The sequence below is a fragment of the Solanum verrucosum genome, unplaced genomic scaffold (genome assembly GCF_900185275.1).
Source record: "Solanum verrucosum unplaced genomic scaffold, falcon-dt-bn FXZP01000100.1, whole genome shotgun sequence".
NCBI lineage: Eukaryota > Viridiplantae > Streptophyta > Magnoliopsida > Solanales > Solanaceae > Solanum > Solanum verrucosum.
Window position 1 is genome coordinate 862,312 of NW_026020254.1, and position 25,860 is coordinate 888,171.

Genomic DNA, 25,860 nt, shown 5'->3' on the forward strand with positions numbered 1-25,860 from the left:
TGCTTGTCTAACATGAAGATCCAAATACCATCATCATCAATCAATGTCTAAGTCAAGCATCAAATAATTCAAAAACCATCTTCATGCTTCAAGCCCATAGCGGACGGAACTAATCCGTTTCTTTACCCAAAATAAAGGAATCATGGGCCTCGCTCACGGTTGGGCCCATAATTTGGCTCTCCCCTAACTCTCTTGATATGTTTCGACATTTCATTCACTTTTACTTGTCAACTTTATTACTAGTATATTTTTACTTTTAGTATATAAAGAAAAAATATATCATTTAATATGGATACGGTAATAAAATACAGGACAAGTAAAAGTGAATGGGGAGAACTTTTCCGAGAGCAAATTAGGTACTATTAACATGTTCAATGGAGGAAAAAGGATACATAGACAAAAGGTAGTCTGTTTTTTCTTTCTTCTTGAACTTGTCTTCTTCCTTAGTAATATACCCCCTTTGCGGGGTTGGAGCTACCTGTATTGAAGAGGTTCAATTGAATTTATTTTTTTAATCATTCGTGCAAATATAATAAAGTTAATTAATATACTTTTTTGTGTGTATGTATAATCAATCAGTATATTCCCCTAACATAACGAAAGTTATAGTATAGTGCCAAAAATAACTCAATTTATTTTCGGTTGCAATTTTGAATCCCAATGTGGCATGATTCGAATTTCGTTAGAGCCCAAAAGAAGTGCGACCAAATAATGGCATCTATAAATAATATAGTTTTTTGCCCATGTCTAGTATCAATGGTGATGGGGAGGGGGGACCAGAACTCATCATGTATGTGTAGCTACCCATACTAGTCAATTTTGTGATTGATACTTTGATTGCTGTAGCTACTATTATCAGCAGCACCAAGTAAGTTGAGTCACCATTGTGCTGATTTACTTGTCACACGACACTACATGTACTATTAGCAACATGTTTCTATGTCAACAGTGACATCTTCAACCTATTGGTTACAAATGAAAGTAGATCAATTTCCAAGTTTTAGAAGTTATCAAGTTGCTATTATTTGAAAAGGCAAAAAACATTTTCAATCCTCATGTAATTGGAATCGTCTATTATATAGATTCTTAACATTAGAGCTTAAAAGCTTTTGCAATTTTATGCTTAGACACACACACACACACACACACACACACACATATATATATATAATAAAAGAGACAACACTTAGGAGGAGCGAAAATCTTGTCGAGTGATTCATATAATGACATTGTTTGAAGGTATACATAGGACAAACAAAAATTTGAAATGAATTCATGTGACCAAACATTCATTGTGGACACTTGCTTCTCAGAAGGCATATTAACCCTGTTTCCCTTTTAAAAGGTGGTAAAGAAGATACATGCTTGTCATGGAACCCCTCCTTTTACCTATACCTTTGATCATCAATCTAAATTTGATCGAGTATGTTTTTAAGAATTGACAACAACAACAAAATACCATGTATAATCCCCCACTAAGTGGGGTCTGAGGAGGGTAGAGTGTATGTAGAAGTAACATAAGTATAAGAAATAGCAGATAGTAACAAATGGTAACTACAACAACATAATATGATAGTCAAAGAACAAGACAATAAATAATACTTAACAAAAATCAAAGGACCAGAGCAATACTACAACTACCATGGTAGAATAGACCTCAATAGAAAATTGGATAGTTATGTCAATAGTTGAGTGAGTTCAGTAGTTTCTCATATATAAAATTATTGGCTCTACAGATAAAGTATCATGGAGCAGAAGACAATTGTTCAAGCATCTGAAAAAGCTTTGCCGCGATGACTGATGAGGATGGCCTTTTTCTCTGAAGACCTTTCTCTTCCTTTTCGGCTAGTAATCACTTCGATTTTGTAAGATATTTAAACGATATAGATGGTAAACATCTTCTCTGATCTTTGGCTTCAAATACTTGAGACTTGTTACTTTATGATCATCAGTTAAGTATGTTAGATAATCTGATTCCCTAAGTTGAATACCAAGATACTTTATATATTCTCCTAGGTGAAATGCTTAAAAGTCTCAGTCCTTCTGTATAAAACACAACAAAAAGACAGCAAACCATAACAAAGACAGCAATCATCAGAGGTGAAAAAAGATACCAAGGACCCTTTTATTATAGATACTCATCTCAAACACTTTATACAAAAAGGAAAACTTTAAACTTGGAACGGCACTCGTCCTCCTTATAGATACTCATCTCAAACATTTTATACAAAAAGGAAAACTTTAAACTTGGAACGACACTCGTCCTCCTCTTGCATCCTTCTTTTTACAAGACCTTTTATGTGCCTTCTCCTATATCAAGTTCACAGGATCACCAAACTCTTGGTGTTCCTCACTTGATTAAAAGCTTAAGGCTTTACAAGCGATGCAAGCTATTTTAATGCAGGATCCTCAAACAGAACGATTCAATCTTGACTAACTTCTTTTGGAGCAGAGGTCCTTATTAACTCTACGCTGCCAGATAGAGCTGCTTCGATATCTTTGGCTTCAGCAGAATCAGCATACTTAAGGAATTGATCAATATCTGTGCTGCCAGCTCGTCTATGATGATACCATCGTCTATGTGTTTTAGGCTTTCTTTCACTAATTGCAATAGAAATGTCATTTGGAAAGAGGTCTCTTTGAACAAAGGCATGAATGATAGTTGTCACAAGCAGTCCCGTCACTGTGAATGTAGAAAGGGTACAAAGTATGACAACCAGGCACTTTGTCACAACCGTGTTAACCATGATTGAGTATTTGATCGTGGCAATAGCAGCTCCGGTCATTGGAAAAGTGTAAGCCCACCAAGCCAATGAGAACCTGAAGCCTCGGAAGAAATTAATTCGAACAGCCTGTAAATGAATTAAGAAAAACACAAAAGGAAATGGATCAGCTTGCTGTCATGACATAACACAAGAAGAGGCTCCAAATATTTTTGTAAAGAGAGTAATATTTACCAGTGAGAAGTAAAGGAACAAGGCAATGAAGTAGGCGATCCGTGCACCAAAATCAAAGGACCCTTGGATATTTGCCCATGCCATAGAAGCAACACTAGGGGCAGCAACAAATAGAAAGAACACAGGATGTAGCTCCTTTGGAAGTGTCTCATTTGTTGGAAGTCTTTGGTAGAGAGTTACAAACAGAACGGTGTAATGAGCCAATCCAACAGCAAAGAAGAAAATTGGCCCTTCTTTTAATCCCATGGATGCACCAAGCAAGGAACCAACAAAATTTCCCACAACTGAGAGATGATTCGATGGATTGGCTACCTTTGAGAGCCTTCGTTGACCACCAGACATCCATTGTCCGTAAATCTTGAGCTCCAAACATAAGAATGGAGTCATAAGGACATACCATAAAGCATGAGGAAGGTTTTGATAGACTGAAGGTGGAAGTCCAAGTGCTAAGAATAGAAGTGCTATCCATGGAGCAAAGAAGAAGTTAACACGTATCGGGTGGTAGTACTCCCTACGAACTGCTTCAAAGTAGAAAATGATTTTCAGCGCATAAGCAAAAGTAACAATCACCATCAGGACAACAGAGATCCACCAAAGCACAAGGTTTACATCCATGCTTATGTGAAGGAATTTGGTGGAGGCAGAAGTGGCCAAGGCTTTCCACATTATAGCTTGGCTGCTAACGCCAAGAATGATACCAAACGATGAAATAGGATAACGGAGTAGAAATGGCCATGTCTTGTCCTCTGGAAGGATACTTTCCTCAGAAGCCTGTATAGGAAAGATATAAAACACCCATTAATTCACACAAATAGTTAAAAAGACAATCTATTACCTAAAACAGTTAACCAAAATTAATCGATAAAAGCATACCCTTAGCTTATCAAGTTCTGGTCCCTCCAAGGCATCAAAAAATCGATCCACAGGAATATTAACCGGAGTATTAGGCTCCGGTTCAGCACAGGGTTGAGCTACAGACTCTTGTTCTGTTTCCTGGTTCCTAATTCCGCGCAAATTTGATAATTGTCTCTCAAGCCCACCAGACCATGTTTTGAAGCTGTCAAATCTTTTATCCTTCGACTTGCTAATCCTAGGATGCCTAGGAAGTTCGCAGCTTGCATGAGCTCCAGCTGAAGATGCAGTAGTAGTATTAGCTCTTGGCATAGGCTGAGAATAAAACTTTGTTTTCCTATCTTTTGATGTAGCAGTAGCAGAATCAGGAGCATCTATAGTCTCGTGGTTCTCAGCGAAACCAACTTTTTTCGGAGTGGGTGGCATGCTAATGGAAACTGCATGAACTCTTTCGCTCTCTCGCTCAGCAGCAGCAGCAGCAGCAGCTTCAGATATCTATAGAAAGATCATAGAAAGTATACATTTAGGCTAATGAAGTGTCACTCAGTATGTTACATATCAAGGTGGAAATAAGGTCAAATATACCTCCTACTTTGTTACATGATCAACAATAAACAGAGGATTTTCATAGTTGTTGCAACTATAATAGAATCAGAGAATTTCAAAGATCAAGCATTTAAATTTAAGTACGTATATATTATCCTTGTTATGTTCCAGAAATTGATCTAATTTCTTTCGATAAATACAAATATATGATCATCTATGTCAACGATAACATCAAAATTATACGTCCCTCAAGAAAAATTAATACATATTATACATCAAGCTAGCTAATAGTACCACATATCCTTTATCAGCAAAAGATGCAGAGTCAATAAAATAAATACAACTGAATAATAACCACTAATTAAGCAGCTGGCTGATAGTAAGTACTAGTACTATTAATCAAGATTTTAAAGAAAAAAGATTTACCATAATTGCTGAGTTTGAAAAGTTAGAATCTGGTGCAAGCGCAGACTGATTATTAATATGGTCATTCACTATGGCATCAAAATCATGGTCCATTTCAGAACTGATGAATCTGATAAGTGGTGGAAGTCCTTCTGGAGAAGCTTCGTTTGCAGGATGAATTTGTTGATCACTTGTTCCCATCCTTATTTAATACTCCTGTAAGAACAATATTATTAATTATTCGCACTACTAAGAAGAAAAATGTTCGGTGGTTATTCTCACAAATATATAGAAAAGAAAAAATGAGAGTGTTTTCACAAGGAAAAAAAATATATCAGGAAGCTTCTCAGTATTTCAATGAAAATCTATTTCTTATCATGTTTTTTATCGATGAGCTGGTTTGGTGGATGGCGATGGTAAAATCATATTTTATAACACAAATTTTTTATTAATTCACGATGAAAAAAGTGTTTATTTCTAATAGTGTGATCGATACTTTGAGTTTTTCCATATTTAAACTTACGTCACACCATCAGCTCACTTAAAGGGTAATTACAAGTTCATTACACTATCGTGTATCTAACTTAAATAAAAAAAATTTATGCTTAACCATATGAAGAAAGAAACTTCAGCACGCATATTTTAGACAAACGTAGACAAATTCTCAACAGCACAAACCAAAAGGAGTATCATTATATGCTTGTTCGTTTCAATTTATTTGTCCGATTATTTTTTTAGTCTGTTTAAGAAAAAAATACTTTTTTCCCTTTTTACCACTCTTTAAAACCAACTTTCCAATACGAGATGTTTAAAGTCAAAACCAGACATACAAATTGAAAAGTAACATTTTCAAAATAAGTATGCCATTAAAGAAAAAAATACTAATTGAAAAGCTAAGATTGATAACCAAAAGTCTCTGGATAGCAGGTGACCTCTCTAGATTTTGAACATCTTTCTTTGCAGACATAATGAAAAAAATAAAATAGACCAAAAAAATCACTACTTTACCTTTCTAAAATGTTATGTTGCTTAAATGCAGACAATGCAATAAAGTCCAATAAGAGTATGAGATTTTTATGTCAATTGCAAAGCAATTTTGAAGAGGCCAGCTACAGTATTTATATAATTATATTGATTGAAGATCTAAATTGTGGCACTCAAAAAATCTGATTTTTTTGTTTTTGTTTTGAGAGAGATGAAACAGGCAATATATATGTAGGAATAGAGTAGAATGGAGAACTTTGGAAGGACCAAAATTTATTGAGAAAAAAACTACGACTCTGCCAGCCAAAGAAAGTATAGTAGAAATAGAATTAAATTAGTCATGCAATGTTCTTGGAAGCAGACATCAGTCACATCATGCGTTATTACAATTTACAGCTGCCATGTTATTTTAAAAAAAAATAATAACAATCCGTTCAACAAAACATAAATAAAACCCCATATGCGACAAGAAAGTTTAAAAAATTATTTTTTAAGTTTTGTGTACCGTTTCTGTTTCAATTTATGTGAAGATATTTAACTGAAGTTTAAGAAAAAAAAAACATTTTTGAGGTTTGTGTTCTGAAACATGTCATAGAACCTTAAAGATAATATAGAAAATTTGGAATTAAATTGTTGTTCAATACAGAAAGATATCATTCGATTTAAGACGGATTAAGAAAAAAAATAGTGCCATATAAATTGGAAGGGAGTAATTTCTTATAGCAGTCTGGTATATGGTAATCTGATAAATACAATAAAATTATACTAAAAAGATTTTTTTCTTCGTTTTTTTAAATTGGGGGTAAAGGATTTTAAGGAGAATCATACGCTCACCAACAAAGTAAAAATTCAGATAGTCAACTAATTCAACTACTACTATTATTTTCCTAAAAAATCTTTATTTTATCGATGTATATAAATTAGATTATTTAAATATAATAGTAGGTGAATATAACAAGTACAACTTGAATATTTGTCCTCCATTGACTGGAGAATAGGTTTGACTTCAAAATATTTGCCAACTAATGAATAAGCGGAGCAACGTATATAATTAGTAAGGCATGGAGTTGGACAAAAATGTATAGGCATTTTCAACATTTCTAACAAATTGGTACTACTATTAAATTAAGGAACAATTTTGCCACCTTTTGAAAGATTACTACAAGATAGAGACAAAGAAACAACAACTATGATTCAGAGGTGGATTTAAAACTTTCAATTTATGGATTTTAAGTTTTTTCTTTTTTTTAAAAAATATTACTGAACATATTAAATTCTAAATAAATTATTTATATATTTCTTGTGAATTGTTCAAAACAAATCAAAAGTCATGGCTAAAATTATTGAATTTGACGAATACTATTGTAGCTGGAACTTTAATTTCGAGAGCGCTAAAATCAAACACACACAAATAAATCACGAACCATCAGTTCCAATTGCGACTTGTCTACGTGAATCATTTCAACCTAACCCTAAAATACTAGATAAAATTTAGCTAGTCTAAAATTTGGCGAAAAGATAACGATTAATGAGAAAAATAAAACTGAAGAAAGAGACAGCTCAAAAAATTAATTCTGTACTACGGCAGCTTTTATTATTTTGAATACTATTTTATTTTGGCAAGTAAACTAATTAAGCATACAGGTCTGGTAATTACATCATTTTTTGTACTTGTTAGAACATGAGACATCGGAGGTTCTTGACAAAAAACAAAAAGAAATATATATTCCATACTTCTCCAAATAAACTAGCTTACTATTAACGTCACATAATCATCAAAGAGTTAACATAATAAATATAATAAAGATCAACGGAAGCAATAGGTGACAACAAAAACAACCTGTGACAAATTAATATTACAAGATATTTTCCCTTCCATGAAAAATATTATAGGTCTATATCAATGCTCAATTAATGTAACAAATTTGTCAACCTGTATTAATTGAAAACTATAGTGTAAGAAAAAAAAATCAAATTTAAATTGTAGAAAAAAATTTCATTACCTCAGAAAAAATAGACTAGCCCACGAGTAGATTTAAGCATAAAGGAATATCTTACCGTGAATTGAGGAGAATCTTAGAAACTTATACACGGAAATTAAAGAATGGACAAACAAGCGTATTGGTGGGTCAAACATGTTATACACAAAGAGATTATATACACACATAGAGAGTCCCCACTGTACAGCAATGAAGAGTACTATTCATTTATTAAAAATATATGTATTGAAGTTGATCACCCACCAAATAAAAATATGGTCCCTCTCCACGAGGGTTGTGGAGGAGTGGTAAACACTCTTTCATTTTTAATTAAAGGTCTCAAGTTTGATTCTCTCTGAATATGGAGTCGTCTCTGTTAGGGATGACTTTACCCTCAATGTGGGACTTTCTAATGCAAATTTGGATTTAATTGAGCTCCAATTTGATTATCGGACACCGAATGAAAAACAAAAAAAAGGATATGATCCCTCAACTCTCACGATTAATTTCACCTTGTTATGATTGTTTTGGAAAGAGATCCAAGCCGGAAAGTAGAAAATAAAAATAATTTTTTTTGAATATAAAATTTACTAATCTTAAAAAAGAGAGTGTAGACACATGAAGAAAGTAGTAGATTCCTCATACAATTCTTATAAGAAAAAAAATGTACAAAAATTGGTTGAAGAATCGACTAAGAAAAGATGAAATTGGTCGAAGAATCGACGGAAAGTTGAGAGAAATTGGTCGAAGAATCGAAGTAATTTACATATGATAAACTAGAGTTTTAGTTTGATGAACGAAAGACTCGAGAGAAATGGGGATTTTTTTTAGGTTTTTAGATAGATTAGTTATTCTGAGTAATGAGTGTATCAAGGTGGTTAAACGGGTGATGGACTGGTATTTGAATTTGGGTTAATTAATTGGTTAAATCGGATTGAGCTGTAGGATTGCGCCATGTGTACCTAATAAGTCTTCTGTTAGAGTGAAGGGTAAATATGTTCTGATTTTTGGACGGCAGGGGTACCAATGTCCGAAAAATATGACGAAGGGTATCTGTATACCATTTACGATAGTTCGGGGGTATATTTATCTTTTTTCCCTTTTCTTAATAGGTCTACCAAATTAAAATTTGACTAGTAAATTAGGCTGGAGGGAATAAAATGTTTAAAGTGCCTCAATGTTGCACAAATCTTAAATGGGAAAATTGTTCTTTTTTTCAAATATTTATATTTTTTGTTACATTACTAGTTTCAATTGTTTTCATGTTAAATGCATGTTAAAAAATAATTCAATTTGAAATATTTTTTTCCAACTTTTGTTCAAATACTATTATTTTGCAATATCATATCTTTTTATTTTTACAAAATAAAAATAATTTTTTATATATGTAAACACCCTCTTTACACCCGACTTGTAGAATTACACTGAATATATTATTATTATTGTTTATATATATAAGTACAAGTAAACTAGAACGGAGGGAGTATTTGAATCTTAGTCTTTAACTTTTAAACATTTCAAGAATAATATTGCAATTAATTCTTCTTAAAAGAACACTTTTTTTCTAACAAAAGAAGTCATAAATAAAACCGTCATCTAGATCTAGTGAGAAATCAGCCTCTTGTCATCACATTTTTAAGGTGTGTTAAAATTCTCTTCTTCTTTTTTTCAACGCGGACTAAGCATGTTTTTGGCATCAGATCAATTTGCTTGAAACTACGTACGTCAAAAAAATGTGGACTTGTTTAATATTGTTAGGAATATTGAAGCGGTCACATTGTTCCACATGAAAGAAAAGACGTCATACAAATTATGCATAAAAAAACAGGAATATAATATATTTCTCTCTCTATTTCAATTTATATGATACATTTCGTTTTTCGAGTGTCAAACACTTTAAGTTTGACCAAGAATATGCGCATGAAATCTTCAACTTTTTTGAAATAAAATTTATATATTTGTACACTACGTAAAAAGTATTTCAAGTCACAATAATTGATAATTCAAAATATTTAAAAAATTATGATAAAAAATAGATTTATTTAAATCTCAAAATCTGAAATATGTCACATTAGAACAGAGGGGTATATAATATAATCCAAGTGGATCCAATAGAAGGTGTTTAATTTGTTGAAACCTAGGAAGCGCACTTGAGTGCAATTTGTTTACGTACGACATAATAAAGCGTGTCCAAAACGGGTGCATGCCTATAGAGAGAGAGCAAGTGGAATAAAGGGTCGACGTACATTGAGTAGGTTTAGTGGAATTCATAGTGGAAACTAGAAACAAAGTGGTGGCAAGAAAGGAAAATATATATAATGAAGCAAGTGAAAATTTGCACCAAGTATAAATATTCTCACTGGTGGTTAATGAAGCAAGTGAAAATTTTGAAAGTGAGTTATTCGATATTTATATCGATAATATATATGTATAGCATAATGTAAAATAATATTATAAAATCTCGTTATAATTATAATATTTGTTTGAAAATTCCTGGATTGTTTTACTAATAAGGCATTATTGTTATATATATGTATACTACATTTGACGTTTGGTTTTGATTTAGTTGTTATAACAAAAGTACAATTTTTTTTAAAAATAATTTTGTGTACCAAGAAGAAGGAAATGTACTTATTCACCAATTTAACCAAAAATAAATAAATAGAAAGAGTATGATGGATGTAAAAAAGGTAAATATTTTGGTAGTTTTTTCTCTTGAAGTTATGAACATAATTTATTGATATTGTTTAAATACAATTTTTCCTTTTAGATATTTGTATTTGAAATTTTTCATGTACATGACATCGATGTTCATGATTGTCATAAGTGTTTCAATATTTTATTTTTATACATAATATTTTTCTTAATATAATATAAAAAAATAATTCTAGAGAAAATCAAATTATCATAATAATATGTTATCATAACAAGATTTGAGTAAGTTAATTATAAAGGGATAATTTTATGAATAGTGTAACGCTATAATTATTCTCACTGCTATTATAGGTAGAATGTTATTATAGAAAAAAGTAAAATATAACATGAAAAATGAATTCTAGAGAAAATTATATTATCATAATAATATGTTATTATAACGAATGACTGATATAACAATATTTCACGGTAGGATTGAATGAATATGCACGCTACCACATTATCAAAAATGATGAAAAAAGACAGAATAGTACATATAACACCTTAAAGCTGTGCTATATGAATTCATCATTTGTTTTAACATACTCATCAAAATGTTGTACGATTACATCATATATATTACTCCCTCTGTCCCTAATTACTTGTCCACTTTTGAATTGACACACATATTAAGAAAACAATTAATGACATAGTGAGTTTACCATTTTACCCCTATTAATTATGAAGTAGATGAAAAGTTCTACATTTTTCAAAGTAATAAGTCATTTAATTGAGAGTATAATAAGTAAAAAAAAATTGTTCTTTCTTAATTTGTCAAAATAGGCAAGTAATTAGGGACAACTATAAAAGGAAAAGTGGACAAGTAATTAGGAACAGAGAGAGTATTGTTTTAGGTACACTAAACTTTGGTAAAATTTGCAATTAGTATCATTATTAAACACTGTCGCTCAAATCTAGATTGGATTCTACTTTATTTTGAGCACCATGTAACATAATTAAACAACTCGATAACCTAATAGTATTACGTGGTAAACACTAATTATAGCGGATTAAAAGCGGATCTCGAGAATAGTTTATGTATTCATAAGAACTCAATTAGCTTCTCTATAGATTTTATATTTCAATAAAAAAAAAAAGTCCTAATATATCTATGACTTTGAATCCAATTATTTACGATATCATAAATTTTAAATCCTAGATCCGCCTCTGAAGTCCGAGCAGAGGATATTGCTTCTAGTGACATGAGAAAAAGTAGTCATTGTCTAAGAATTGAAATAAAGGGAACAACACATATTTCCAAAGCGGAAAGCGAACTCCACTATACTTTATATAGAATGACGAATTACAAGTTGCTCATTGCAATGAGTTGGTTGTAGACATATATAGCAGAAAAACTGGAGATTCAATTCAAATAAATCCACCATTTTTGAGTCACACAATTAGTTTTTTTTAAATAAAACCAAAATAAACTTATGTGGATACTTGTAATAAGTGGAATTCTGACTCTGAATATGCCCACCACATAGGAATTGGTCCAATCTTTTTTCAGAATTTGGTGCCTAATTTTTGTATTTCTTTGTTTGGAACTTGGTGTCTTCAGATATACATGTATCTTGGATACATATGGTCAAAATTAGTTGTAATTTATTCTAGATATAATATATTCAAATAAATTTGCTTATATATATATATATATAGTGTGATCTGCATGTATTAGGGATACAATTGAATTTCACTCGCATCCTCCTAGTGGCGGAGCTAGGAATTTCACGAAGGATATAAAAAAAAAAGGTGAAAAAATGTTGCTAGTGAGATTCAAACATATGAGCATTTAGGGCTCTTTCAAGGCATTTAAATTCACTAGGCTACAACACTTTATTTTGTCAAGTGTGTCCAAAATTTGTTATTTAATCACTCCGTGTATCATTTTACTTATAAATACGGTATTATTTTTCAACGAAGGGTGTCCAATTGTAGCTACGCCCCTGCCTCCTTCCCAATCTCGCTCGTCTCTCTCCCTATTTTTATGTATCTAATAGAAAAAATTATATGTATCTAAGTTTATTTTTTTCAATATATGGTAATTAAGAAACTCGTAATTAATGAAAAATACGTAATATTTTAAAAGTATAAGTAATAATAGTATATATGATAGTAAAATATACCTAATTACGTAGATTTTCTTCTTTTTTAATGTTTTTTTTTTGTGTGTGTGGGGGGTGACCGGAAAATACCTAAAATTAAATTTGGTCACAACACATGCAGTTGACAAAATTTTGCTCTCGTCCACCAAAGACAAATAAAATCCACTTTACCCTTTTGCCTTTTATCTTCATTTTCTAAGATTTTCCTTTTAGTGGTTAAAGATCTGATGTAAATTATTTTATTGGTGAAATAAAAAAACCATCCTTTTTAGTAAGTTTATCTTAAACTAAATTTTCCCCGAAAAAGGTTATAATCGAACAAGTGGGATCGAGCAAATGACTTTATAACATTTACGTATCACAAGTCATTTTTATAGTAATTGATTTTTGAAAAAATATTTCTACAAAATAGCAATATATTAATTTGGCTAAACTTTTAAAGAGTATTGCGAGAAGCTCATTTTTAAGCCTCTGAAAAAGAATTTCTATGACTATGCCTGAAAATACTTTTAAAATTATCTTGATCGTCACCTTAATTAATTCTCCCAAAAAAAAATTTAAAACTTCTTAAGAACTTAGATAAACAAACTATAAAATATCATATACCTATATACTCGCTAGCTAGACAACAAACGTTTAGAAAAAAAGAAGGTAACAAGTAGCACACGTTACAATTATTTAGAGAAAATAATATAATTGTTGTTGTATTATATTAAGTACTGATAATAATAAATATGAAAATTTATAACAAATACTCTATATAAATTTCGTTAAAAACTTTAGCGACTCAAGATGCCATGACATTAACACAATTATTGATAAATATTTTACGGCAATAAATATTACCCTTAAAAGAAAAATAAATCTATTACCACTAAATATATTTTTGTTATAATAACAATAGTTTTTTTTAGGTAAAACATTTTTCAAATAATCCTATTTTATGAAATTACTTTTATGTCATATTCAACTTAAACGGGCAAGATAAAAGTTTTTAGGTAAGTTATATATTGATACATAAACTAATACTAAGAGAGACTAAGGAGGTGTCATATCTTTTTTTATATATTATTTTTTATTTGGTGTCGGATATTTACTTTTGAAGTAAAATGCCTCCATTAAAAAGGACTTCATACCCAACATTGAAATCCCATATTTTGGATTAAAAATTTAGAAGTACTTATCATTTATCACTACTTTAATGAAGTAATTAGATGACGTCTATTTGATAGTATTGGGAGAAATAATCCCCTCCTTTAATTGTACACAAATTTTGTTAGCAAGGTAAGAGTCGTTACTATTGTTTTTCTACTTATCTCGTTAAGTTATTCACAACTATAAACGATGAGCCAAGTCACACATTTTCATCTTGTGCGAACTGCGAAGGGTTTTTCTTCTACTTTTGCAACTAATTAAAGTAATTCGAGATTTCTGGGTTTAGTTCTAGTCCCCCATAGAGGTGCTTTAGAAAGGTAGATACAATAATTTTGATCAGTGGCGGATCCAGGATTTAGACTCCGTGGGTGCCAAATAGACTTATCGATTGAATTAATTTTATATTTGATTAAATTATTCGTCTTTTCGATATAAATTAATTTTAGTTCTCTAATTTTTCTTAAAAGAACGTGTGCAACAATTTCCTTTTTCTTAAAAAAACGTCTTTCTCAAAAAAATAGGTACAAATGGGATTCGAACCCGCAATATCAGCCTTCTAAAGTTGCCCTCCTACCGTGGCACCACAAGCCAATTTTGTTCTGTGGGTGGCACGCTTTATATAAATATAAATATTATATATATATATACCTATGTATATATAGAGTTTCCGTCGAAGTTCGGGGTGGCGTGGCACCCCCAAACCCCTTAATAGATCCGCCTCTGATTTTGATAGTTATTGTTACCTTAATTTATTCTATAAAAGCACATATTGTGTGTACACAAAAAAAATAATAAAAAATCACCCCTCTCAAGAAATTTTTGTTTTTTTCTACTCAAATTTACAATTTTAGAATTGAAGGTGAATGGTGTTGACTATCCGAGCAATCCAATTATGCACAATCTAATTGGTGTAGATATTGGAGTCCGCAACGAAAACAATTTTTTCACCAAAATAGTTAATCATCTACTATAGGGTAAAGGTGATACACCTCCCAATTTTGCTTTAAAAATCAAACTCCTTCTTAATTATTGTATATAAACATCTCCCTCATTTATTCTAATTAATTTTTAAAAATATCTATTTTACCTTTACATTATCAATTTTTGTCTACTATAAATTCATTTAAGAACATAAATAAATCAATTTTACATATATATACTTATAATTTTTCGATGAAAAAAATGTGAATAAACCCCTTCTACCCCTCTAGCTCCACCTGGACAACTTGTAATATAGTTCTATTAGGTACATCCGAGACTTTAAACTTTCTTGAGCCCATAGATTTACTCTAAGCTATTACGAGAGGCATGCTATCATTTATCATTTCTCTCACTAATAAACATTTGATTTTATTAAAGTTGTACGATTTGACATTAAATGTATATTGACTTTTTCCAATAACCAAATATTTTTGTCCATAATTCAAACCTCATTTTAAGTCAATTCACAGATGTCAAATCAACTCATTACTATCATAAAATTTATTAGCTTTATTCTTTCCATAATTTTTGTTAAATGTTTTCTTTATATATATTTTAAAAATATATGTAATTTGTCTACCACAATTATTTATACCAATTTAAAGGTACTGCCGTCAATAGATCCATATTCTAAGATGTGTTATACCCTTTCAAAGATTGGACCACACATAATTTGTATAGTAGTGATGAGTGTGTATTTTTTTGGTTTACATCACATTCAATTTTAAGCCAATTATATATAAAGTTGCTATAGGAAAAAAAGGAAGAGCAATTGTCTCATTAATAAATGGGACCTAAGTGAAAAAGGACAGAGATATGTAGACTTCAATATAATTGCGATGTTTTGGAAATGAAAATAGGAATAGGACTATGCACTAAATTATATAGGGAAACTCATCACTATGTATAGTTCGATCAAATTTATTAACAAAATTATGTATATTACACTTGAATATACAAATAATATATTGGTTATTCAATACTCTGTAAACAAGATCACTCAAAGACATTGGATTGTAATTATCTCAATTATATATCATCAATAATCCATCCTTATAGTCTTGGTGAAATATGATCTATTTTTCTTTTTATGCATGTAATAAAAATTAAGAAAATTAATAGAGTACTATTATTTGGTTCTACCAAAAGCATATGTTAGGCAACTCCTTTTTGTCCTAATATAATGGTGTCATCTACTTTTACCTAATAACATAACACGTATCATTTTTCACAATATCTCAAAACACAGATACCCATAGGTTGTTTTAATTATGGAGCACTAGTTATCATTAAAGCACTTTTTTTTTCTTTTATAGCTAAGAGTTTGTTAAGTTTGGCATAATTAAACTCTTGTCCTCTATTACTTTACTTATCCATTCACATTAGTAATCTATAATAAAATTTTAGGAGAATGTTATAATCACTCCATTTTAATTTACTATTAATTAGCTTTATGACTTTCATTGAGTTTTTTAGCAAAACCATCCAAAAAACTATTTTCCTCAGCTTTCACTATGTATAATCCACATAATATATATCTCATTCAATATAAAAAAAAAACTGAACTTTAAACTTTTCAAAGTAAACAAAAGCATCTCTCAATTAACTTTTTCATTCACTTCTACCAAAGCAAAGTGATGTGTCCATTCATAGCTCCAAGGTCATGGTACTATAACTAGGCCCAAAATCTATTTCATATCGAAGTATTATTAGAGTAAGATACATCTCAATTTTTAGTTCAATCGATGTTAAGTCTCATATTATATTATTTTCGATCTAGATGTCAGTCTAGCGAGGTGTGTGATGGGTATTTGAAGTCCCACAATGATTATATGAAATCTTGGACAATATGATATTTGCATTAATTGGTTTTTCCAACTAAATTGAGCATTTTTCCTATTGGATAATAAGTTGGCATTACCTCACTTATGGGTACAACTCTTTAACTATCTTAAGTTTTAACTTTAGGATCAAACAATATTGAATACTTTTGTTGTAGCAAATACAGTAATCATTGTCTTTCATCAACTTTTTTGTTGGTTTAATTTGTTTCTTACTCGATGTCTAGTAATTATTTTGGGGTTTGATTAGTTTGAATTCACGCGGAAAATTTTCACTTTGAGAGGTAATATATGCATTTCCTACATCCTACCAAAGATAATTTCATATTGGAAAAATCACACCACACATCTATTTAAGGGTTAATATTACAACTTTTAGATCTACTTTTTATATTACTACTTATAACATTTTAATTACAAGTATTAACAGATTAGTTTTAATTTATAAATTAATGAATTATATATTATTAACTAATATATACTATATAATGTTATATAATTAATAGGTGAGAGAAATAATATTAATGAGAGAGAATCAATTTGTAATTATCAATTACACCTTTTAAGGAATTTTTTAACTTATAACATGTCAACCCACACCCCACCCTCACGTTACTCTCAAAATATTTTTTCCATAAATATAGTAATTTATAATTGACAAGATAAATCTTTCCCTTGATATTCTCCTAATTAGTTAATTTTTATTTTTATTATTTTATTATTTTATTATTTCCAAGATAAATATTGATTACTATTCAAATACTTTTTATTTATTAATGACTATTGGGGCCTTTAATTTTTTTAAAAAAATAAATTTATCACCGTATATTGTAACATGTAATTTTCTCTCACTTTAATCTATCTTTTTTGCTTTTCTTGATTTTTTTAATTTTAAATTTTGATATTGTTTTTTATTTTTTTTAATATGATTTTTTTAGAATTAAGAATTCTATATTTTGAAAATTTGATTTTGTTTTTTATTTAATTAATCTGAAACTTGATTTTTTGAGAAAAAAATAGTTTTACTGAAATTTTGAACTCGTTTTTGGTTTGTTTTCTATATCTAAAATACTATTTTGTGGGTGAAATAAGTATATTTGATTCTAAAATTTGTTGATATATATATAGATAATATGAGACCATAAAATCTTTAATAAGGAGTTCCTAAGTTTTAGCCTAAATATGATTAAGAAAACCACACTTAAATACGGAATATAAATTGAAGAGAGAGGAAAATATAGAACTTGTATTAATTATTGCAGTTTAGACTTTTAATTACATGTTTTGATTTTTGGGTGATGTATATTTCTTTTGCTACAATTTCTGACAACAATATATAATATGCATTGTTTTACAGTCAGATTTATTCTTCCCAGAATTATAACCGTTGGATACCAATTTCATACATTTTTATTTTTTTTCTTTGTTCTAAAATTTCAAGTTGGATACCAAGTGTATATAAATTGAATACAACATTAACTTGTTTTAAATTGTCTAATTTTGTTGAAATATCAGTTACATTTTGTTTTTGTTTTTTCATTTTCAAGTGGGATATTTATTGGATACCAAATTGATACCAATTGAATACAACATTAACTTGTTTAGGTTGTCTAATTTGGTTGAAATCTCAATTACATGTTGATTTTTCAATTTTCCAATGGAATATCAATTCGATACTAAATTTATACAAATTGGATACAATATTAACTAGTTTTGCGTTGACTATTTCAGTTGAAATCTCAATTATATGTTGGTTTTTTTCAAGGGAAAAGGGACGGATTTATCCCCGAACTTTAATAAATGGTACGTATATGCCCTCGGTTATACTTTGCGTTCACATAAGCCCCTGCCGTCCAATTATAGGTACACATATACCCCTCTCACTAACGGACCCCTAATTTCTTACACGTGTCTTAACCCTTTTGACCCTTTTTTTTAACCCATAACCCAACTATCCGCCCCATAATCCAATACCCACCCAATTTCCTCTAAAAGGAATCCTAATTAAAACACCCAAATTAACACACCAAAATTCATCGCGATTCTAATTTGTCTTCATCGATTCCACCACCACCACCGCTGTCGTCAGAAGCTGCACTGCCACCACCGCCGCCGCTGTTTCCAGCAGTAGCAGTGCCATCATTTTTACTAACTTTCAACCAAGAACAGATGATAATAACAACAACAACAACAACACCAATAACTCTGTATTTTGCTTTCAAGATCTGGTCCTCAAATCGAGCATTTTATTGAATAAAAATAAAATTACTGATGATTTTGAAGAGTTACATCAACTGTGCAAGTCGTTCTTTACTCAACAATCCGAACAAATAACGGTCATTTCATCACCGGTCATTTCGGTCACTTTGAGTTAATAAGACAAACTGGAATCGCGGCGAATTTTGGTGTGTTTTAATTAGGATTCCTTTTAGAGGAAATGTAGAAAAAGGCCTTGCACAAGTGACATGACATACCTCTGGAGTTACTTAACACATCAATTATATTAAAATGGTGGAATAAGTTATAAATATACGTGTTATCGTGACGTTTTGTAGATTGATTTCAACTTTAAATTTTGACTCAAACCAGTCTTCCTAAAAAAATAATTATATAACTTCACCTAGATGTTTTCAATGAATTTCTGGCAGTCTAGCACATCCGAGAAAATTTACGCATGATATACATGATATATTATCGCTGTAATTTTTTCCAGGTCGAATTTAACTCTAAATATCACCTCTAAATCACATCCGATCTTCTACAAAATTTATAATTTACTGAATAGTGGTTAAAGAAGAAATGTTGGTATTAGTTAAATAGTTTTTACAAATGAATACAATTTTAGAAGTCTGAAAGGCGGTGCCTAAACTAGTTGGACTTGCTTGAGCCCAAATAGGTCAGGCCGTGAAGTTTTTTGAGTAAATTTTATGTATAGCAAATATAAAATTCATAATTGTATGCTATGACTATAGTTTATATAATTGCACTCTATAGCAAATATTTAGTTTTGCTATGAAGTTGTCTTTCTGTATATGTCGATATTCCTTCAATTTAATATACATTTTGATTTTTTAAAAAGTTAAATAAAAAAAAAGCGGTAATTTCGGTTAGAAAAAAAGGAAAAAAATCAATGAAGTCACTCACATTATGTTTCAATTGAATTTCCTTCCTTCTACGTCTTCTTCAACAGTAAGAACTCCATTGTAACTCTGTTCAGAAAATCTATCAAGCTATTGATGGTACTATACAAACAATCGAAATCATATTAATTTTAGAGATAACAACAGGGGGTAATTTCATGATGAAAAAATACTCTGATTTTATTTTTTTCTGGTCAAAATTGGTGTTCAGTTTGTATTCAAAATTAGATTTTCTTTTAAACTTTCTTCAATTTCAATTGAATTTAGATTCAGAGGTGTATATTTTGTTCATAATAGAGTTTAACACTTATGATTTGTATAGATAATTTGAATTCTAAGAAAATTTGTGATTATTTTGAATCTTTGATCGGAGATTCGCTTTTTTCACAGTAATATTTTTTCGGATTCATATATTTGATGTCAAAACTATGAATGAAGATGAAATTGTATTATGATTTGTTTAGAGTTTATACGTATAGGTGTTTTGATATGTGTCAGTAAGATATGTATAATTCATATACGAAAATGTTGACTATTTGTTTCGAAATTATATATTTATACAATGCAGCTTCATCCTAATTTTGGATATATGATTCTTATACAAATGCAAAAATTTATACTGTGTGAAAGTAACAAAATCACTGAACTGTGTGAAATTGTATATTTGTATAAACTTTGTATATTTGTATAAAGCTTTAATTTGTGTATATAATCGTTTATATAAGTGTATATTCAGAATATGTATATAAATGAAAAACTAAATTCGTTGTAAGTTATATACATATACATATTAGTGTTGTTGTGACATGTATAAGTATATGATATTGTTGATTGTTTATTTGAATTTGTAAGTTATATACATATACCTATTAGTGTTGTTGTGAGTTGTATAAATATATGAAATTGTTGACTGTTTATTCGAATTTGTATATTTATACAGTGCTAGTTTGTCCTTATTTTGGATATTTGATTTTGTATATTTATATATAATAGGTATATGTATATGCCAATTATTTTAGGTTTGTCAATTTTATATTTGTATAAAGCTTTAATTTGTGTATATAATCATTTATATAAGTATATAATGGGAATATGTATATAACTGAAAAACTGAATTCGCTATTATTTTTATAAGTATATGTTTTTGTTGTTGTTGAGATTCTCAATCATATAAATATATATGTATATATAATTTAATTTTTTTATACAGAAATTCTAAAAATGGCTTTATTAGCTGTGTTGGTTATGCATTTTGGTAGATGGGACAGTGACAATTGTTACATTGATTATACAATTGAAGGGGTGATTTTTAAAGAAAGTTCATCGTATAAGGAGTTGTATAATGTTATTGCAATGCAACTCGGAGTTGATATGAATGTGATTAAGGTGAAAATTGAGTATAAGGTTGAAGAAAGCAACACACCATTGTTGATTCACAACGGCATGGGTGTTAGAGTGTATATCATGCTTAAAAAGGCTGCAAATGACTTCAACAAGTATCAAATTTGTATAAGCAAACGGGATAATAGTAATAATACCACTAAACTGTGTGAAAGTTCAAATCAGGAGAATGTTATGGTTAGATCTATTTGTATAGATGGTATTGTTGAATTTGAGATTAGGCAGATGACAATTGGTGAATTAGTCGAGCCGCTTTGTGTTTTGGGGTCAGGGAGCTGCGATGGAGTCATTTCAGATACATGTAATAAGTATGTGAAGGTTGACCAAGTGTATAAGGATAAAGCCACTTTGAAATTTGTGATGAAAAAATATGCAATTGAAAAGAGATTTCAATATAGGACAGTAAGGTCAAATGCAATTAGGTAAATAGTTTGTACATACAAATACATAATTGTATATGTTGTTTTAGTTATTCGTATATTGATGTGTTATGCTCTATTTGTTGATCTAGTTATACGCTGGAATGTATTTTGATGAATGTGAATAGTTAATGAAAGCATCAAATATCAACAAGTCTGGAATGTTTAGGATCCGAGCATTTAATATAGATCATACTTGTCCATTGAAGGATAAAGTATATTCACAAAAACATGCAATAAGCATACTGATTGGTGGGATTGTTAAGCCTAATCTTGTTGATCACAAGGGAAAATATACACTTTCTGATATTTGGAGTGATGTGAAAATATATCTGGGAGTTGATGTAAATTACTCGTTGACTTGGATGGCTAAAAAAAGACTTTGATTTCATTGAGGAGCACCATATCTGCATCTTATAACAAACTTCCAGCATACTTGTATATGATCGATATTACGTATCCAGGCTCGCATATAAGTCTGAAGAAAATCGATAAAAATGAGTTTTTATATTTTTTTGTTGCGTTGAATAGTTTCATACAAGGTTTTGATCATTGCAGGCATGTAATCATTATTGATGAAAGTCATCTAAGAGGACCGTATAATGGGACGTTTGTGGTTGCAAGTACAATGGATGGAGCAGGTATGTTCAGTGTGTTTTTGAATGTCTATTTTTGATTTTATGTTAATTTGTATATAAATAAAAATGTAGGACCTATTTTCCCATAACCTATGGTATCATTGATTCGGAAAATGACGCCGCTTGAACTTGATTCTTTATACAACTAAGGGAGGCGTATGGATAAAGGAGTAATATCTGCGTTGTCTCTGATAGAAATGAAAGCATTATAAAGGCAGTGACAAGAGTGTATAATAATGTGCCACATTATGCTTGTATGTGGCACTTGTGAGTATGAGTGTTCATGGTTTGGATAAAAACCGATCCAAACGAAAAACCAAACCAAATCGATTAAGTAAACCGATTTAATTTGGGTTTTGGTTTGGTTTGGTTTTAGATTGTTAAGAACCGATAGTCATTGGTTTGGTTATGGTTTTGTTCGAAAAAAATTGAAGAAATAACCGAATCGAACCAACAAGTTATATACATAAATTTTATTATTATACATACATAATATATTATATTCATAAACAATTTTAAAGATTTTATATATGTTTCATCAAAATTTATTTATAATTTACTTGTGAAAGAAAAAATGTCCAAGGTGATAACATTTTTCTTATTGGTTTCATGTATATGAGTGTCTATGGAAATTCATTGTGGGACTGAAAATGTCATTGTCTCTTCCTTCTATGCCAAAATAGTGAATTTTGAAGTTTTATTCAGTAAATTCAATGATTCAAAGTTCTGTAATGCCAGTCATTTTAACTATATTTTCGTTTGAATGGATTGTTGTCACTTTTTTCACGTTTTGAATGAATTGTTGTCACTTTTTTCACGTTTTGAATGAATTGTTGTAACTTTTTTCACGTTTTGAATGAATTGTTTCTTTGATTTTATGTATGGTTAATAACCGAATAACTGAATCAAACCAAACCAAAATCGAAAACAACCAAATCGATAAATGCATATTATATTTGGTTTGGTTTGGTTTGATAATTTTAAAACCGATTAAGTTGGTTTGGTTTTGGTTTTGACCAATAACCGACCCAAACCAACCCGTGAACACCCCTACTTGTGAGGTAATGTTGAAAAGAAATTTAGAAAGTCCTAGAAGGAGCTAAGTTCTGTATTTTTTACAATGACAAAGACATGCAATAAAGTTGAGTTTGATAGGCTACTAGATACTGTAGAAAAGGTTTATGTAGGTGTTAAAGAGTATTTGGAGCTAGCTGGATATGATAAGTGGTCAATGTGTCATGCTGAAACTCATCGGGGATGGGCTATGATGTCTAATATTGCAGAGAGTATAAATGTTGCAATAGTGTCTGTGAGGGAATTATCAATTTTTAATTTCTGAAAGAGGTTAGACTGATGTTTGGGAGATGGAATCATGACAACAAACACGAGGTAGCATGCACATTTACTCCGTTGGTTGAAAAATTTCAGAATATATTGATCGAAAATGACGCAATGAGCACAAGAATAGGGGTATGTTTTGTGTATATCTAATATTGATTAATCAATAATTAATCGTTTTAAAATTGTATAAAGGCAACTATGCACACAGTTAGAATTAATACATATACAAATGCATAAACTTATACATATACATAAATCTGTTTGTATGAAACAGGTTGTGCCATCGACTGAATATACACACAATGTGACTGATGATGGTAGGAGTTTTGTGGTCTGTTCAAAGAATAAAACATGCAGCTGTGAAAAGTTTCAATACGAAGAAATACCATGTGAACATGCTTGGGCTGTACTGAAGCGGAAAAGTCTATTAGCTGATGGATATTACTCGAATTTGTATAAACGAATGACAATTTTTAAAATTTATGAGATATCGATTTATTTGTTGCCTGATGTAGCAGAATGGGTGTTACCTAAATACATAATGTATGATGAAGTTTGGACTCCAAAATTCAAAGACCTCCAAGAAGGCCAAAAAAGAAACCTCGTTCAAAAACAACACGTGAATTGGTTGGTCTCAAAGGGAAGCATACATGTAGCACATGTGGAGTTGCAAGTCAGAATAAGTGTTCATGTCGAAACAGGCCTCAAGAAGTTTAATGAGCTCTTTCGATTATATTGGAGTGTAATATTAGATTTTATAGATAGTTGAATGTTATTCTCAACTGATTTTGTGTTTAAAGCTATATGAGTTGGAATGGTGATGATGAAATAAATTTGTTATGTCCTATTAACAGTGAGCATTTTTGTTCTTCTTTTTGTATTCATGCTCTTGTATATACTATGAGTTATCGTTGTCGTATATATTGTCCATCGTATACAAAAATTGTATATGTATAAGTTATATTGAACATATCATTATCTTTGTATTTATGCTAGTACAAATAATTCTATGTGTATTTGTTCTATTGAAATATTTTTCTCTTTTTGAACAGAAAATGTATATGTACACTCTATATTTATATTGTATGAACGATTGTATAAGCTGGCTAGATTTATACAGTTAATGTATAAATATACGTTGTTATTTAAGTGATTTGTATATTTATATTTTATCAACGATTCTATAAGCCTAACAATGTATATGTATATACTCAACATAAAACATACTCCTAAATTTATATAGTTAATGTATAAATATACATTGTATAAATTGGTTTGTATATTTATACTTTATGAACGACTGTATAAGCATAACAATGTGTATATATATATATATATATATATATATATATATATATATATATACTCAACATAAAATATACTCCTAGATTTATATAGTTAATGTATAAATATACATTGTATAAGTTGAATTGTATAATTATTAAAGTGTTAAGCTGCATATATAATGAAATTAACAAAAAACAAACAAGTAAAAGACTTAAATGATCAAACGAGTATATTACAACCAAAAAACTTGGAAGTTCAAAACATTCAAGGTTATTATGCATGTCATTTGCATATACAAAAGAACATAGAAATTTAGTACTACTATTTTAATTAATTGTGATCCTTTCACTGCTATCGTAATCTCTATGAATTCTGATTGGCCTTTCTGGTGCCTCGGAATCAATAGTGGCATCGGCTTGGATCTTTTGCATTCCATAATTCCACAATAATGCAACATATCGAATACGTGTGAACTCTGAATCAAATGCATGTTGCTGCACCTTGGCACACAGTTGATAACATTATCATTCCTGTTAACATTAAAGAGATCTTTCACTGGATTTTGATCGTTGTGTCCTTTAATGATAGATGTATACAGATCTATGATTCTCTTAGTGGTGGTGCACTACATGATTCCAAAGTTGGAAATGAGATCATGAAATATGTACAACTTATTCCCATGTATCTATCTAAGTCTGATTTTTACGGGAAGAAAGACATTGGCATATATTCACACCCGAAATACAAGTCCCACTTTGAATTTGACTCGTTTGAAATGATTTATGTCAAGGTTATACCACAACAAACTGAAGGAAGCTTGTAAGTTTTACTATGGTTATTTTTATTTCTATTGTTATTGTTAATTTTATACTGATCATAAAATTTGATGTATTTTATTTTCAACGATTGTGGACTATTGTTGTTGCTTATGCAGACCATATCAGTAATGGATATAATAAGCATTCTAAGTGTTGTCAATCAAATTATTGAAATTGCAATCGGCAATAATTAAACTGAATGTGTTATTGTCGGAGTACTTGGGTTTTTTGCGTATGTAATATAAAATGACATCTATGCTTTGTAAAAATAAGTAGGTATAATTTGTATAAAATGTCATTTATACAGAATATATCAA

The 25,860-nt window shown here is 30.1% G+C and overlaps 1 protein-coding gene and 2 pseudogenes across 2 annotated transcripts; 2 read left to right on the forward strand and 1 right to left on the reverse strand.

Moving 5' to 3' along the window:
• Nucleotides 1-2,198: 2,198 nt before the first annotated feature.
• Nucleotides 2,199-7,945, reverse strand: LOC125833199 (S-type anion channel SLAH2-like). Of its 2 annotated transcripts, none has more exons than XM_049512343.1 (5): nt 7,803-7,945; nt 4,782-4,976; nt 3,831-4,304; nt 2,958-3,728; nt 2,199-2,852 (listed from the first exon to the last, which is right to left on the reverse strand). In XM_049512343.1, exons 2-5 carry the CDS (start codon nt 4,959-4,961, stop codon nt 2,424-2,426), a joined length of 1,854 nt encoding a protein of 617 aa, XP_049368300.1. In that variant the 5' UTR covers nt 4,962-4,976; nt 7,803-7,945; the 3' UTR covers nt 2,199-2,423. The 2 variants fall into 2 exon arrangements, with proteins under 2 accessions (XP_049368300.1, XP_049368299.1); XM_049512342.1 differs by lacking the exon at nt 7,803-7,945 and adding an exon at nt 5,769-5,950.
• A 13,645-nt stretch (nt 7,946-21,590) lies between these two features.
• LOC125833150 (uncharacterized) lies at nt 21,591-22,368 on the forward strand (annotated as a pseudogene).
• A 993-nt stretch (nt 22,369-23,361) lies between these two features.
• LOC125833224 (uncharacterized) lies at nt 23,362-24,155 on the forward strand (annotated as a pseudogene).
• Nucleotides 24,156-25,860: the final 1,705 nt, after the last annotated feature.